The 15,979-nt window shown below is 38.2% G+C and overlaps 1 protein-coding gene across 1 annotated transcript in view; it reads right to left on the bottom strand.

The window, feature by feature from the left end:
• WASL (WASP like actin nucleation promoting factor) overlaps positions 1-12,578 on the bottom strand; it is a 78,587-nt gene extending 66,009 nt beyond the window's left edge. Inside the window, exon 1 of the mRNA XM_081148011.1 lies at positions 11,995-12,578. Coding sequence (XP_081004137.1) covers positions 11,995-12,111 — 117 coding nt within the window. The 5' untranslated portion in view covers positions 12,112-12,578. The remainder of the gene's footprint in view (positions 1-11,994) is intronic.
• Positions 12,579-15,979: the final 3,401 nt, after the last annotated feature.

Below are 15,979 nucleotides of genomic sequence, written 5' to 3'. Positions count from 1 at the left end.
GACTTACAAGGAGAAAGACAAATTTATAATTTTAGTGGAAGAACTCAGTACCCCTCTACTGACCAACTTGATATAATTAACATTTGTTGAACACTCCATCCAACAAGATTGGAATACATATTATTTTTAAGTGTATAAAGAACACCAATTTAGGCCATATTCTGGGCTTTAAAACGCTGCTCAATAAAAGGGATTCATACAGTCTCAAAAAAAAAAAAAAGGCATTAGGTTAGAAACTGATAACAGAAAGACATCTGGAAAATCCCTAAATCTCTGGAAACTAAACTGCATACTTCTAAAAGAACCAGTGGGTCAAAGAAATCAAAGGGAAAATCAGACAGTAACTTAAAAAATGAAAATGAAAATACAACATATCCAATATGTGAGATGCAACTAAAGCATATTTAGGAGGATATGGGGAGCACTAAATATCTATATTAGAAAATGAAAAAAGGTCTCAAATCATCTTAGTTGTTACTACCTTAAGAAAAACTAGAAGAAAAAAAAGGAAATTAAACCCAAACTAAGCAGAAGGAAATAATAAAGATCAGAGTAGAAACCAATAAAATATAAAAAAAGAAAGATAATAGAAAGCAATTAAACTAAAACCTTTTTTTAAAATCCTTGCCCAAAGACACGGTTATTGATTGGGGGAGGGGAAACAAACAGTTGCCTCCCATATGCACCCCAACCAGGGATCGAACCTCCAACTCGGGTATGTGCCCTGACAGGGAATCAAACCCACAACCTTTTGGTGTACAGGACAACTCTCCAAACAACTGAGCCAGGGCTAAACTAAAACCATGTTTTCAAAATAAAATTAATACCTCTAGCCAGATTGGTCAGAAAAAGAAAAAAAAAAAAAAATCACATGCCTGGGATTTACTTAAAAATAATACAGGGGGAAAAAGAGTGGGTAGGCATATAAAGCAAACAAGACTAGCTATGAGGTAATACCCACTAATGCTAGGTTTAGGTATATGTAGGTTCATTATGCTATTTTACTTTGTATGTTTTTTTAAAAGTTTCCATAATAAAAATTTAAAAAAAAAAAAAAAAAAAAAAGCATGGCCCGGCCGGGCGTGGCTCAGCGGTTGAGAGTCGACCTAGGATCCAGGCGATTGGAGTTTGATTCCTGGTCAGGGCACATGCTCAGATTGAGGGCTTGATCCCCAGTCGGGGGCGTGCAGGAGGCAGCCGATCAATGACTCTCTCATCATTGATGTTTCTCTCTCTCCCTCTCCAAAATCAATAAATATATTTTAAAAATAATAAATAAATAAATAATAAATAAATAAATAAATAAAAATTTAAAAAAGCATGAGGTAGATCTAGATGTACCTCACATAAACTGTCCAGAATATGACCCCTTTTAGGTAAAATGCAGACAGATATATAAACACACACACATATCATATGCATATAAGGAGGATGGGATAGCTCTTCCCATGGAGCCTAATTGTACTGGGAAATGAGAGAGGTAAAGGGGTATTTTAACTTTTAAAATACCTATACAGTGCATTAGAGGGGGAGTGTATGTGCACTTTAAACAATGAGTATAACTGGTTGTTACTTTTGTACTAAAATAAATTATAATGGTTAGTATACATAAGAAAATTATAAAACTACATAATGAAATTAGACTTGCTTTTCAACAGAAGACCTTAGTATGTCAATTCTTCCTAAATTAATCTACAAATCCAATGCTATCCCAAATTGAAGCAAATATTTTTTGGTTAGAGATAGGGGTGAAAAGTAAGGTCTTGAAAAAATACTATGCATAGGCACATAAAAATAGCCAGAAAATATTGAAAAGGAGAGTAATGAAGGACTTAATGCTAATTAAACTATATCATCATTATAAAGCTACACTAATTTAAAATTCTGTATACTAGAAAATAAATAAGTAGAAGAGAATGCAGAAATGAATGTAAACAATCTGGTAATTTAGTAAATTATAAAGGTAGCATTTTAAATAGGTAGGAGGAAATAAGTGATACTAGAATAACTAGCCTTTGTAAAAACATAAAGCTGGATTTCTACTATACTCATTTTCCAAAGTCACTTCCAAAAAGATCTAAGATAATATGTTCAAAACAAAACCATAGAAGTACTAGAAAAATGTGAGTAAATATTTTTGCAATTCTGAGCTAGAACAGTATTAAATAAAAACCTGACATAATAAAAAAGATTATTACATTGAACTACACAAAAATTTAAAACCTATGCAATGACCAAAAACACCAAACATAGTTCTGTCAAAGATAAACAACTGCCCAAAATACTGTACTTTATAATTTAATTACTATCCCTAAAGAGTTCAAGTAATTATGAAAAAACAAAGTAGAAAAATAGACAAGAAAAGGCAATTCACGTAAGAAACATAAATGACCAAGAGACATGGAAAGATAATTAACTACAAATAGGACAAAGAGACCTTTTTGACCCGTGCAACTGTCAAAAGCAAAAAAATTTTAAATCCTAGTGTTGATGAGAATACAGAGTTTGGTAACAACTATATCAGAAGACAATTCAGCCATATCTATTAGTATTTCTAATGTTCATGCCCTCTAACTTAATTTCTCAGAATTTATTCTATAGAAATACTTGGAAAGGATACATAAAAATATGTACAGTGGTATCTCGGTTTTCGAACATCTCCACTGTCAAACATCTCAGTTTACGAACGCCATAAACAGAGAAGTAAATGCTTTGGGTTTCGTACATGCCTTGGAAGTCGAACATGCCACATGGTTTCCACTGAGGGCAATATCCTGAGGCGTAGCCGTCCGCTGTGGATCCCTCGGTTTTCGAACGTTTCAGAACTCCAGTGGTCTTCCGGAACAGAAGGCACCACATTCGAAAACTGAGGTACCACTGTATTTGAATGTTCATTATAGATAGCACTGTTTCTAAATGCAAAAACTTGGAAAGTAAACATACCCACTGTTACGAGTTGAATTGTGTTTCCCTAAAAGATAGATGGAAGTCATAAACCCTGTATCTGTGAATGTGACTTTATTTGGAAAGAGGGTCTTTGCAGATGTAACCAAGTTAAGATGAGGTTACATTAGTCCAATGACTGGTGTCCTATAAGAAGAAAAGACAGAGACAGACAAGTAGAGAACACCAAATCATTACATAGGTAGAGAACAGAGTCATGAATCTATAAACCAAGAACATCAAGGATTGCCAGCAAATGCCAGAAGCTAAGAGAGAGGCATGGGACAGATTCTCTCTCAGTGCCTCCAGAAGGAATCAACCCTATGACACCTTGAGCTAGAACAGTATTAAATAAAACCTGATTATGGACTTCTAGCCTCCAGAAGTGTGAGAATAAATTTGTGTTTTAAGTCACTCAGTTTATAGTACTTTGTTATGGCAGCCCTAGGAAACTAAATAGAGGTTAAGAAGTTACAAGAAATGCATAAAATACAGGCTGAAGTAATAAAAAGTATGCAACAGAAGCAAATGGAAGTGCAAATATATCAAAGATATATTAAGGTAACTGAAAAAGTTTAAATTACAGAATATGTATAATACAATTTTTCTGGTAAATTAAAGGGAACATCTTTCTTCCCCTTGAACTCCTCAGTGAAATCTATCCTTAAATGCTGGCCAAGTCAAATAGGAGCTAGACCGCCTCTCTCTGTAATCCTGACCTGCACTGACACCATCACAGATCTAATTCCACTCCCAAGGCCTCAATAACGACACTCTGCAAAGGATTCCAAAGCTCTAGCCGTGCAATTCACAAAGCCAACTAATTTTTTCTTCAGTGTTTTCTAGAATATAGATTTGGAATGGCAACCAGATTTCATCTATGAACTTGGACTGATTGGTAGTGGCTGCCTGTAGGCATAAGCTGAGTATTCAAAGACCACACCTGGAAGCAGTAGGAAAAAAAGTTCTGAGGGCTAGATGGTATGTGCCTTGAGCACAAAGACCAAGGATTCACTATATCCCTTCATAATCCTTTTTATGTTCCGGATGCTGCTCTAACTCAGGTTCCTTATCCAGGCCAGGTCTGCTGAGATAAGGAGTGTGTTTAGTAAACTTTAAAGCATTCCTATTATGAATAATAATTTCCAGTTTCCCGTATCTCTAGGTTCTTCCTATTTTGATACTTTTTTAATCAAAAATCTTTAGATCCCTTACTACTTAGGGACTAAAGTTCAGCCTCCAAGTCTGAAGTTCAAGATTGTCTAAAATCTGGACTCAGTTTACCCTTCCTTACTGTTCCTCAAGCAAATATCATTCTCAATTCTAGCCAAGTCAGTCTATTCAATATTTCCAAACACTCCATGCAAATTTTCTACTCCAAACTTGCTCCCGTATTTCCCTATACTTCAACTGAGCTGCTTCCTTGCTCATGACATAAATTCTATAGACCATTTACAGTCCTCAGGTCCAAGCTCCACAATGATGTATCCCACAGTGATATACTTCTTTCTTCTCTATTCAAATTTTTATTATAGACTGGTTTATAAAACATATTTTCTTGTGTGCATGATTTGTGTGTTCCCCAGCTATACAGTAAGCACCTGAGGGGTAAGAGCTGAATCTTCCTTACCCCTTCTATGTATTTCAAGATGCAAGGAGGTTGTTATGTACACACAAAGTCCTCAATAGTTGATCATGATATTTCATTAATAAAAAATAAAATCATTAGTTTCTGGCAAGATTTATGCCTTACTTATAAATCAGTCAGCTCCATTATTATGAAAATTTCTTAGATATTTAGGTATTCTCTGATATTTTTATGGCAACAAAAGTATTCACCATATCAGAGGGTCCATTTCATTTAAAATTTTTAATTTTGGAACCAGAGGTACGATAAACAACTTGGCCTTTATTTTAATACTTAAAAATACTAGATAATTTTAACTTCTCCAAATCTAATATAAAAGTTTAACTTTAAAATAAAACTTGAAAAACATTTCATTGCCCTAAAGTTAATGTATAACTTGGCTCATAATTATTTCTAACTCTTCATATCATTTTTAACAACATGTTATATTACTAGATATCTTCCTTATTTCTCATTTCAATTTGTCTGATATTTAATGAATATTCATTCCTTTTACAGCAAGAGATTTCTGTAGTAAATAAGTTTTAGAAATTCACTATGGCAGAGGAAGCAAGGGGCCAAGGATATTGAGGAACAATTAAAGTACACTAACAGATAATCGTAGTAATTGAAATATGAAGTTACTATAAATCTTTCATTTGATTATATTTTCTAAAGGGGGCTTTTCTAGATTTGCCTTTTCAACATTACTTTACACCCATTTGTTCTCTTTTTAAAAAGGGTCACAATTCCTCCATAACACATTGACTCCAAAATGGAACTGATGTTTCCTTATAAATTTCATTCTCCTATATTGATATTATAGTGGTGTAATCTACTACTTCTAAGAATACTGATATGCATACAATGAATAAATGCAGGATATACTTGTTATACTGTATTTATAGAAAGTTAAATATGCCAAACCCTTCTAATTACTAAACAATACTTAACACTTAAAAATACTAGGCTATTCTGTCATACACCAACAAAAATTATATCTACAGTTAATAATATATGTTACTGTGGACAAGAATGTATGAACTTGTTTTGCTTCCAGGACCTTTACAGAAATGAACTCTATTAATAATGTTGGGTTCTCATCTATTGGATCAAAGCTATGACTCCTAGACACAGTAATTCATATGAAGCTCAACTCTATCTGCTCTTTTCAACTTCATTTTTAAATCAGTCTCCAAATAGACCAAGTCTGTTCACTATAACTATTGAGTCTAACACAAACTAAAAACTTTAAAAAACCATATTTAGCTTAAATAATAAGCAACAAAATGTAACACCTAAATATTACACCACTAATATAATTTCGTGTAAGAAATAAGGTTCTAGCCCAGTCGGGAGTAGCTCAGAGGTTGAGCACTGACCTAGGATCCAGATCGCAGTTTGATTTCCGGTCAGAGCACATGCCCAGATTTTGGGCTCAATCCCCACAGTCAGGGGCCTGCAGGAGGCAGCCTGATCAATGATGATTCTCTCATCGTTGATGTTTCTATCTCTCTCCCTCTCCCTGAAATCAATAAATATATATTTAAAAAAGGAAAGAAATTAGGGTCTAGATGGAATTAATTGGTCAACAAAAGAGAAACTCTTAAAAACAACTCCATCTTAATTAAGAGGCACCATACTTCTAATAAGCCAAAAATTCCTTGCAATTACAAGGGATAATTCATAATAATAATTTAAAATTAGTTAAGACTGACTATCCTATTACTGATGCTTTTTAATGATGTTCACACGACTTTTCAAAGTAAAATGTTTATTAAATTGTGATGCTCAGAAAAAGGTGAGTTAGAAATGGGAATTGACAATGAAATGATTTGAGGTTATCTACCTTTCACTTAGATATATACTATTTTTGACTCCAGTGTGCAAAACACACATATGCCAAAATTAAATGGCATCTAAAGTCAATGGCATCTAAAATAGTTATAATGATAGAACATTACAGCTGAAAAGACTGGTGTTACCTTGTCCAAGCCCTCATTTTCAGATTAGGAAAATGAGGTTCAGGAAGGTAGAGATTCTTGTTCACGTTCACAATTAACTGGCGGCAAAGTACAGACTAAAACCCAGGAACTCTTAACTCTTATACCAGTATCCCGTTTTTCCTCTTCGGTCAGCAGCCAGGGGTGCTAAGGCTGAATAGAACTCCATGGAGTTTAGTTCCAGCTACTGCTTAACTTTAATTTACATACTCTATAATTAACTGACTTTAAATAAAATTGTTAGAATTTACCTAAATCAAAACAAATACAACACAGCGTTCAAAATTTTACTTTAAAACCTACCTGCCAGTAACAGGAATAGTACTAATGACAACAATCTTTCACATGCTTTTCCAAACTCCCAGAACACTTTATGTCAGCATTCTAAGTGCTTTACATACATTACTGCATTACTTTCTAAATTCTTGGCTAAGCCCATTTTACAAATCTAAACACTAAGGCTCATACTGATTAAGAAGTTTTCCTATATTATATAGAGCAGTGATTTTCAACTGGTGTGCTGCAAGAATTTTTAAAACATGCAATGCCTGATTATTTAGTCAGGCGCACTGACCTCTTTTCCCTTAGATTGTCAAATAAAAAAATGGCAACAGCCAATACAACAATAGCCATCTGGTGTGAATGAATCAAAATTATACCTAATTTTTTTGTCATATGGGCAAAAAATGTATTTTTTGGTGTGCTGCAGAATTTTAGTCTTTAGTTTATATGTGCTATGAGATGAAAAAGGTTGAAAATCAATGTTACAGAGCCAAGAACAAGAAACAGGATTTATAACCCAGGTCTGCTGGATTCTTTTAAATGTCCACTGTATGACACTTTGCAGTCACCTTTTTCCTCTATACTAGGCAAGACTGCTTTCTCATCTTTGTGTATTACAAAGTCCATGAATTTTCCTTTCACATTACTCAAGGTGAAGTACATTCTCAGCTCTAACTCCCTTAATTCAGGCCTTCATCAACACAATGATCGCTCTAGGCACCCTTCCCTCTAGACCTATTTAAGGATTTGGAACAGAAACAAGTAACTGTTGGACAGTTACTGATACCACCTATATCAGCAGCAGCATTAAACTACTTTGTTCTCCTAATAAATGCAGACTTAAGTCAGATACCATCTGCATTAGAAATGGAAGGTCTTAACATGATCAAGCAAAGAAGTGCTGACTGAGATCCTAAGTAATAAACAGTTAGCAGTAAGAACTCAATAAGTATTTGGTGATATGTAGGTAGATGTATAAAAATTACATAGAAGACTACACAGGCATAAGGTCTAATCTCCCACAATTATATACAGGGTGAGAAAACAAACATACACCTAAAGAATATAAACAAGTTAAAACAAGTGTTGAGGAATTAAAGGAAATGAAGAATAAAGTTGGTTAATAAAAATGGTATCACTAAATCTTGAAACCAACCAACCAGGTGAGTATGGCAGGAAAAGGTAACTGCCAACATCATTACTAAACCCCAATCCTTTTGGACCAGAGATGGTTGCAGAGAGCTAGTATAAGGTTTTATTTTTTTCCCAATCCTATGTATTGGGAAATATATATTAAACTCTCCTTGGCAAGACAGCACATACTCTTTATAGAAAATAAGTTAAATCACACTATATGAAAGGCAACAAAACTAACTACAAAACAAGATCTGATAATTTTGTTTTTTAACATTTCTTAATTGTTCTAAGAAAATACTACCAGTTAATGAACTATTTACTTTATGTAAAAGTACATAACACACATACTACATGTAACTTTAAATGAAACCTCAACTTTCACAAAATCTATTTTTAAAAACTGTGACAAAATGATAGATTTACTGAAGATTAACCTCCTCCATGAAACCAATCACCAATACAGTCTCAATTGACATCTAGGCATATTTTCATGTAGTGAGTGAGTTCTGCATACTCCTGCTGGTAGTTATACCAGCCTTTATACCAATTCCCTTCCCTAACTCCCTTTATCTACGGGGGAAGAAATGCTACTGGGATCCTTTTAATTGTCCTTGAATTCCCACCAGCACTGCCTTAATTCAGGCTCTCATCATATTTCACATTGACCACTATAAACACCTATTTGACCTCCTTTGTCTTCACTATCACAATCTTCAACCCACCTCCTATCGTGCCTCTACCGTTCTCCCTAAGCTTCCTAAAAGTCAAATCTGATCTTGTGGTTCCCCCCTAACTAGTGCAATACTTGAACTGTATCTCTCTCTTACATCTATGAAATACACATTGAAATCTTAAGAGGTTAGAGAAATGCTATACTAAAAGAACTTGTTTTAACTTAATTTTAACCTTAATTCAGAAAAATGTAGACCAAAGACTGAGAGGAAACCTATTAACATTTCCAATGTGCTTCAGGATTGCCCTATCAGAAAACAGTGGACATCAATCAGCAGTGGTTCTCAAACTGTGATAGATGTTAAGTCTTCTGTTAAGCCTACTAAAAATAGAAATGCCCAAGTTCCACATCAGATCTACTGAATTTGAATATTATCTAGGAATTCAGCTTAGTCATATGCATTTGTAATATAATCTCCACATAATTCCAATGCAATCTAAATTTGAGAACCCAAGCAGAAACCCTCCTTGCTCCATAACATACTATTAGTAGGTTTCCTGACTTTCCAAGCTGTTTCATACCTCTCATCAACCTGGAGGAGTACCCACTAATCTTAAATATTTAGGTATAGCCCATTCTGAAAAACTTTAACTCATCCTCTCCTTTGGTCCCCTAAATCTTTATAAAAATAATAGCATCCATAGATTTACATACAATCCTTCTAATCCACCCCCCATCCCCCACCCCATAAGATGGTATCCCTATTCCAGAGATGAGAAAACCAATTCTAGGACAGGGAGCTTAAGAAACTTCTCCAAAGTGACCACATGAGTTTGAACCCCAGTCTGCTGACTACGAAGAAACACATTTTCCATTGTTACATGCAGCCTCTTACATATCACTCTGAAGTATTGACTTACTCATCAGTTTACACATTTGTTTTCCTTTTTTACACAGAAAGCTCCCTGAGGGTAGGCATCAACCCTGGTTTTGACCTCAACATTTAGTTACTCAATACATATTTGTTCAGTAAATGAAGGACTGAAATGCCTTGAGAGCTGGCACTATAAGGACTCCTCTGAACATACTTAACAAATTTGGTCTGACCTATAAATCTTATTGCTGAATTTTCTTTTTAAGTGAAACATTGTATTTCAGTATTATCTTAAACTACAAAACAAAACTGCACAGTCAGCAAAGGGTTTAAAAAAAGATTGTTCCAAAAATTAAAATATCATCCTTACTTTACTTTCTAATAACTGGAAATTTCAAATATTAAAGTAATCATTGCATAATTTCCTACCAGAAGAGCAGGTAACTATAACAGTGTGGTTTTAAATGACAGAAATTCAAAAGGTAAAGTTGATTAATAATAGATGACATAAAGAAATTCAGCACTGAATACAGACAGCTTATTTAGCAATCCATTTCCACTAACCAGAAAGCAACACTATCTTTATCATAGTATTCTTCCACATCTGTCATTTATTGAAACCAGTAAACCTTACAGGTAAGCACAGAGCAATTAGTCAGTATATTTGCAATGTCCTTCCTGCCTAAAGCTAATGTGTCTGGTATGTAAAACATAATACATACAACTACTTCCTTTCTGACAGCAAATGTAATAAACCAGCAATATTTTAATTATTTTCCATTTGTATATAATTTAAACATTTAAAGTACTAGAGATTTTCCTAAATTGAAAATATGCAATAAATTAGTGTTGCTTTAAGAATCTTACACTTTAATTACATCAGTTTTGGGTTAAACAAAAGTGATTCTTTTAACACCACTTTTAGAAATATCAATAACAAGGAAGAAAAAAACCCTTCTAAAACAACATGATGTAGTGGAAAGTACAACAGACTAGGCATCGGGAGTCCTGGTTTTCTAGTTCTGGTTACATTACTAAATTGCTCTGTGACTTAGGGCTCACTGGCTCAGTTTTCTCATTTGTTTAAAAAGCTGAAAGGAGGGGGAGACTTGATTATCTTTAAATTAATTTCCAAAAATTCTGATTTTAAGCCACTTCTCTTACTTCATTCTTCTAATAAGTAAACTCAACGTATGTTCTTTAAGATCCAACTTCTGAAATATGAAACACATCTGAATTGAATGTACTGATTCAATCTCCAATTGGATGGGACAGGATACAAAAGGTAGACTCCTATAAAGTTAACAATTAGTCCACTAACTTTCCAGAAACTGTCTAATCTTAACTTTTAAAGCAGGTGTAGCCGGTTTTGACGTACTTAACACTACTATGGAAAGTTGTAAAACTGCTCTGTTGACATTTCTGTAGGTATTTCTTGGGTCCCAGTGGCACATACTCTGCAGGTGCTAACAAGCAAAGAGGGGGGAAAGGGGCCCAAACAGCGTTTCAACAAACTCAGCCACAGTTCAACCAGGCCACCGCAGTAAGATGCAGCTTGACAAGGCCTATACCACAGAGCAGAACCTCCCCACCCCCAGAAGTGCCAGCAGCCAATGTAATGAATGCTTCCGTCAACAACACACATTCCCCTTTCCACAGAACTGCTTGCTCCCAACCAGCCATCTGGGGTCTGAACAGGCCGCACACCAACCTAAGAATCATTCGCAGGCCCCAAAAGGTCAATAACTACTACGGATTGCGGTTCCCCTGCGCGTGGTTGTGGGGAGAGCAGCACCTCCTCCCACCAATGCAAAAAAAAATAAAATAAAAAAATCCGTGGGGAGGAGAGTAATAACCAGGCCTCGGCGAGATTCCTAGAGAAATAAGCCCTGTTTCTCTGCAATGGGGAGCAGTAGCATTTCCTGCCCTCGTTCTGAACTGATGCACTCGACTTCAGTCCCTCCTGAAATTCTAAAGCATGATTAAAAACAACTTTATGGCCCGTTTCATTCATATTTGGGCTTCACTTCCTGACCTACACTCTCCTAAAACCTTTGGTATTGTGAAGATCAAGTGCTAAGAGGTGAAGCGAGGGCCAGGGCAGGGGCCCGGTTAGTAAAATCCAGCAGCTCTTGCAGGAAGAAAATCGCGCCGGGGCCTGCCCGAGTAAAGTTTGAACCAGCAACGAGGGCGCGGACCCGGCCGAGCGGGGCTCCAGGGCAGGCCTGCGGAGCCGACGTTCCCCACTCCCCGGCAGCTCGGGAGGCGGCGTCCGGCTGCCGCGGCCCGCACCGCCCGCACCTAGGGAGCGGGGCGGGGGCCCCGGGGTAGGCCAGGCCGGCAGCGGACCCTCCCCGCGCCGCTCCCGCCTCCTTCCCCACTCCCACTTCCCAGCCACTAAGCCCGGGCCCGTGAGGGAACGTCGGCGGTGGCGACGCGGGTCTCGGCCACTGACCACACATTTCTTGCCGAGGAAGGTGAAGAGGGACTCGTTCTCCTGCGGGGTGAGCAGCAGGGACCCCACGTTGGTGGCCCTCCGCGGCGGCGGCTGCTGCTGCTGGCCGGTGCTCATGGTTTCGACGGCGGGGCTGGGAGTCCGGGGCCGTCTCCTCCGGCGAGTGGGCGAGCGCTCGTTGCCCTCTCGGTGACAGGGACGGGAGGAGGGGAGTCACAGGCTCGGCATCTCGCAACTCCTCCGGCGCGGGGCGGAGGAGGAGGCCGCGGGAAGGAGGAGCCGACGGCAGGCCGCGCTGAGAAAGGGGAGCTCCCGGCTCCCGCCCGGCTAGACTCTGGCCGGATGGCCGTTGTCCTCACGCTCCCGCGGCTGCGCTAAACTCGCACCTCCTCCCCCAGCCCTCCTACCGCGGCGGCGGAGGCGGCGGCCGCACAATCCAACATGGCTGCGGGGGCGGGCGAGACCACAGCACGCAGGACGCGGGGGAGCGCGCCGGAAACGCGCGGCTGCGGGCCCGGCCCCGGCCTCGGCCCCGGCCCCGGGAGGAACCACCCCCAGCGCCGCGGGTCTCGCCGCGCCGGCTCGAGGCCCCGCCCCCTTCCGGCAGAGGCGTCGGCTGCGGGGTGGGCCTGGGGCTGCGGCTCCGGCGCGGGATCCGCCTGCGGTCTCGTCCCCGGACGCTCGAGTCCGGAGGCTGCCGCCTGGAGAGCAGAGAAGGCGCGTCTCCCCAGCGGAGCCCCGGGCCCTTTCCGCACAAGTACACCTTTGCGGAGCGTGCGCGCGGACCCAGGCCGTCCCCCCGGGGCTCCCCGCAGTGGCTCTTATTTCTGGGGCGCGGCGGACGGCCGCTCCCGCCGCAGTGGGAGAAGCGACGCGCCCGCGGGCGGCTCGCGGGGTTCGGTGGGAGCCGCAGGTGCCTGGCTCTCCGCTGCGTCCCGGCTCAGCGCTGGGAGAGGAGGGACAGACTGCGCTCGCCCAGGCTTGTGAAAGGGAGCTTGCTGCCGGATGCCTCAAACCCACACGCGCTGGGAAAAGATCTCTGTCGCGCCTTACGTAGGGTAAATGTGTTTGTAACATTAAACTCCAGCTCTTGTTTTAAGGATCCTGAACACGTTTTTTTACCCCCGTCTTGTGAACTGGAAAATATTCCTTTTTCTCTTCTCGTTTTTTGGTTTGTTTAAACCTCGAAGTCCTTGTTTTCCTTTTATCCAAAAATGATTGTGCCTGTTTTGGAATGTCACACGGAAAAATAACATCTGGTTTAATACTTAGAAGTAAATCTCAGGAATTAAAAAATCGTATGTCTCAGAATATTACCTAAGATGAACCCCTTTGTTCAGTAAATTAAACACTAAACAACTGTTGTAAAATGAAGTTTTCGAATATGGAAATATAAATACTACCCACAGCGGTGAATTATAGACTGAGCATCAGACTTACCCACTTTAAACAAATCAGCATTTATTGCATAAATTTTAACCACCGTGTCTGCTAATCAACTCCAATTAAAAAGTTACCATATATTAAACTTAAACCATACATCCTATGCCAAATAAAATTTGGGAAAACTATTTGATTTTAACATCTTTGATAGCTTCCAATACAAATCTTGGAAGTACTAAAGGGATTGATAAACCCTTATCAGTGCGCTTTGAAAATATAAAAATTTAACATTAAAGTTGCCCTTAATGAAATTAGCTAGGTAGGAGTAAATCTACAAAGGAAAATGAGACCATGTAATCCTGGGAATCCTCATAAAATATGGATATTTCAAAATTAAACTTGATTAATCATGTTAGGGAAAAGGTCACTTAAAAAAAAGCAAGTGGACTGTTTATTAAGTAATTAGGTTTATAAAGGCAGTGGTAGAAATGTAAATCTGGAGTTTCCTCTGAATTACAGAGCTAATAAAATAAACCTAGAAGCTAAAACAGTTTGTTTCTTGAATCAAAATTGAGGTTCCTATAAATTAAAACCACAGTAACAGTGGGAAGCATTACAAATTATTGAGGAATGATTAGATCCCTAATATTTTCAAACTTGTGAACCAGGTTAGTAACAAAAGTATAGACTTCAGAGAGGCCTAAATTGGAGTTCTTGTTCTGCCACTTACAACCTTATGGACTTTGTTTGGACAAGTGCTTTTCTGAGTCTCAGTTTCCTCATCTGTAAAAGAGAAAATTATTTTTATTTAATAAAGGTATAGTATAAATAGAGATAATTAAACCTACTTTGAAGTTGTAAGATTTACCAGGACGACTTGTAAAATACCTGATACATCATGGTTACTCAAATATTACTTGTCTGCCATTGACCATCATTGCCTGTGATCTGCTCTGCCTTTCCTTAGCTAAAGGATCAAGAGTTGTGTTGAAATGGGGATTTTTTTTTTTTACCTTTGTTCTATCTAAGCCTGATACTTTGAAAACTGTCCTTCATACTTAGAATTCTATGTAATTCTCCAAATATATAGGGATGAGTTTGGGCTATAATTCCTTTGCTAGCAGAATTTCTAATTAGGCTATATATTATGCCAATAGCTTATATGTCCCAGTATGCCAAAATTACAATACCTTTTAAAACTAGAAATCTAGGGACAGAGTCATATTAGTTTCTAATTAATAAAAACTGAAAGATAGCAATTTTTACTCTAGAATGCCAGCTTTAAAACTTGTAGTCCACCGAAAAATATGGAAGAGTTGTGAAAAAAAAACAGCTGTGGGAGGCTGGCTGAATGAATGGACAGTAGCTATGAGTTGGAGACTCTATCCCACACAGAGAACTATTGGGTTCCAGTCATTTCACAACCTCTTGTTAGCTGACACTATTTGTTTTAATTGCCTTTTTTTTTCTTTCAGGAAATTTTAAATGTCTTATCTATTTCTAAGTGTAATTTTCTACTTGCCCTGGTTCTTTTTTGTTTAGAAATGGAGATGGAAAATTATAACCACCATAGGCTTTTTTTTCTCAAGCCCTCATCTGGGCTTTTTCCAACTCCTTGTTCTTAAAAATGTGGAAAATGTAAGTGTGAACACTCTGTTGGAAATATGACTTTCTTCCTCTTTGGAACATGTGAACAGCCAATATTTGGGGTTATCCCCCTTACCATGCATACAAGCATTCTATTTTTCCATGTCCATTCTGAGACCAAGCAGTACTATCTGTACTTGTTTCAAAAGTTTTAGCAAGCCCTTTCTTCCTTTCATTCTTGATAGCGTATCCTCTCTTTAGCAGAACACAAGACATCTTTCTCTCTGTTTTCTTTGGCAAGTTATTTTCTTATCTCAAATTCTTTTTACCCAGTTTGAGAGAATGGATTTGAGCCAGGAAATAAGAAGGGTTCTATTTCCCTTCAATTAAGTTTCTTGAAGTTTGTAGGCTAGGTTAAGAAGACAGTAGGGATTTTTATCTTCATATACAAAAGAAATACATATACTGTATTGTGAATATAAGAATAAGGCAATTCTTAAGTTTAATTTCTTCTGTTTGACTTTCCTTGACTCAATTAGAACCTATTCTAGTACTTTTATTTTTTTCTTTCTTTGCTATGATCCTTTAAGGTAAAGTCCTCATTTTAACAGAAAACACTAGGGTAGCTTATTTATAGAAATGAGGGCAATTTTTCAGATGCTTTCCCTGCTGTTATCATTATACCTTGCACATTTCTTCTGTCCTGATCCTTTGCTAATACAGTACACTTTTCTTCTTTACAAATATTATTGTTTATGTACTGTTACAAGTCCTTTGAAACACCCTGTTCCCCTTGCTAATGTTAATTAAAAGGTAGTGACACCCTTCATTGTAGGGGAATGTAGAGGCATGTGCACCCAGGGATCTATGCCATTCAGCGGCCATTGTAGCCATAATTACCGGTACTGACTTGACTGTTACTGCTTGGCTATGGCAGAACTGAGCTATAGAGACAACAGCAAACCTGGTTACAGCAGGGAATGAATTTCACTTCTCCTATGTGATCTTCAACTGT

The sequence above is a fragment of the Miniopterus schreibersii genome, assembly GCF_964146895.1.
Source record: "Miniopterus schreibersii genome assembly, chromosome: 9".
Classification (NCBI taxonomy): Eukaryota; Metazoa; Chordata; class Mammalia; order Chiroptera; family Miniopteridae; genus Miniopterus; species Miniopterus schreibersii.
Note: the sequence above shows the minus strand (reverse complement) of the source record. Positions and strands in the feature narration are given on the sequence as shown.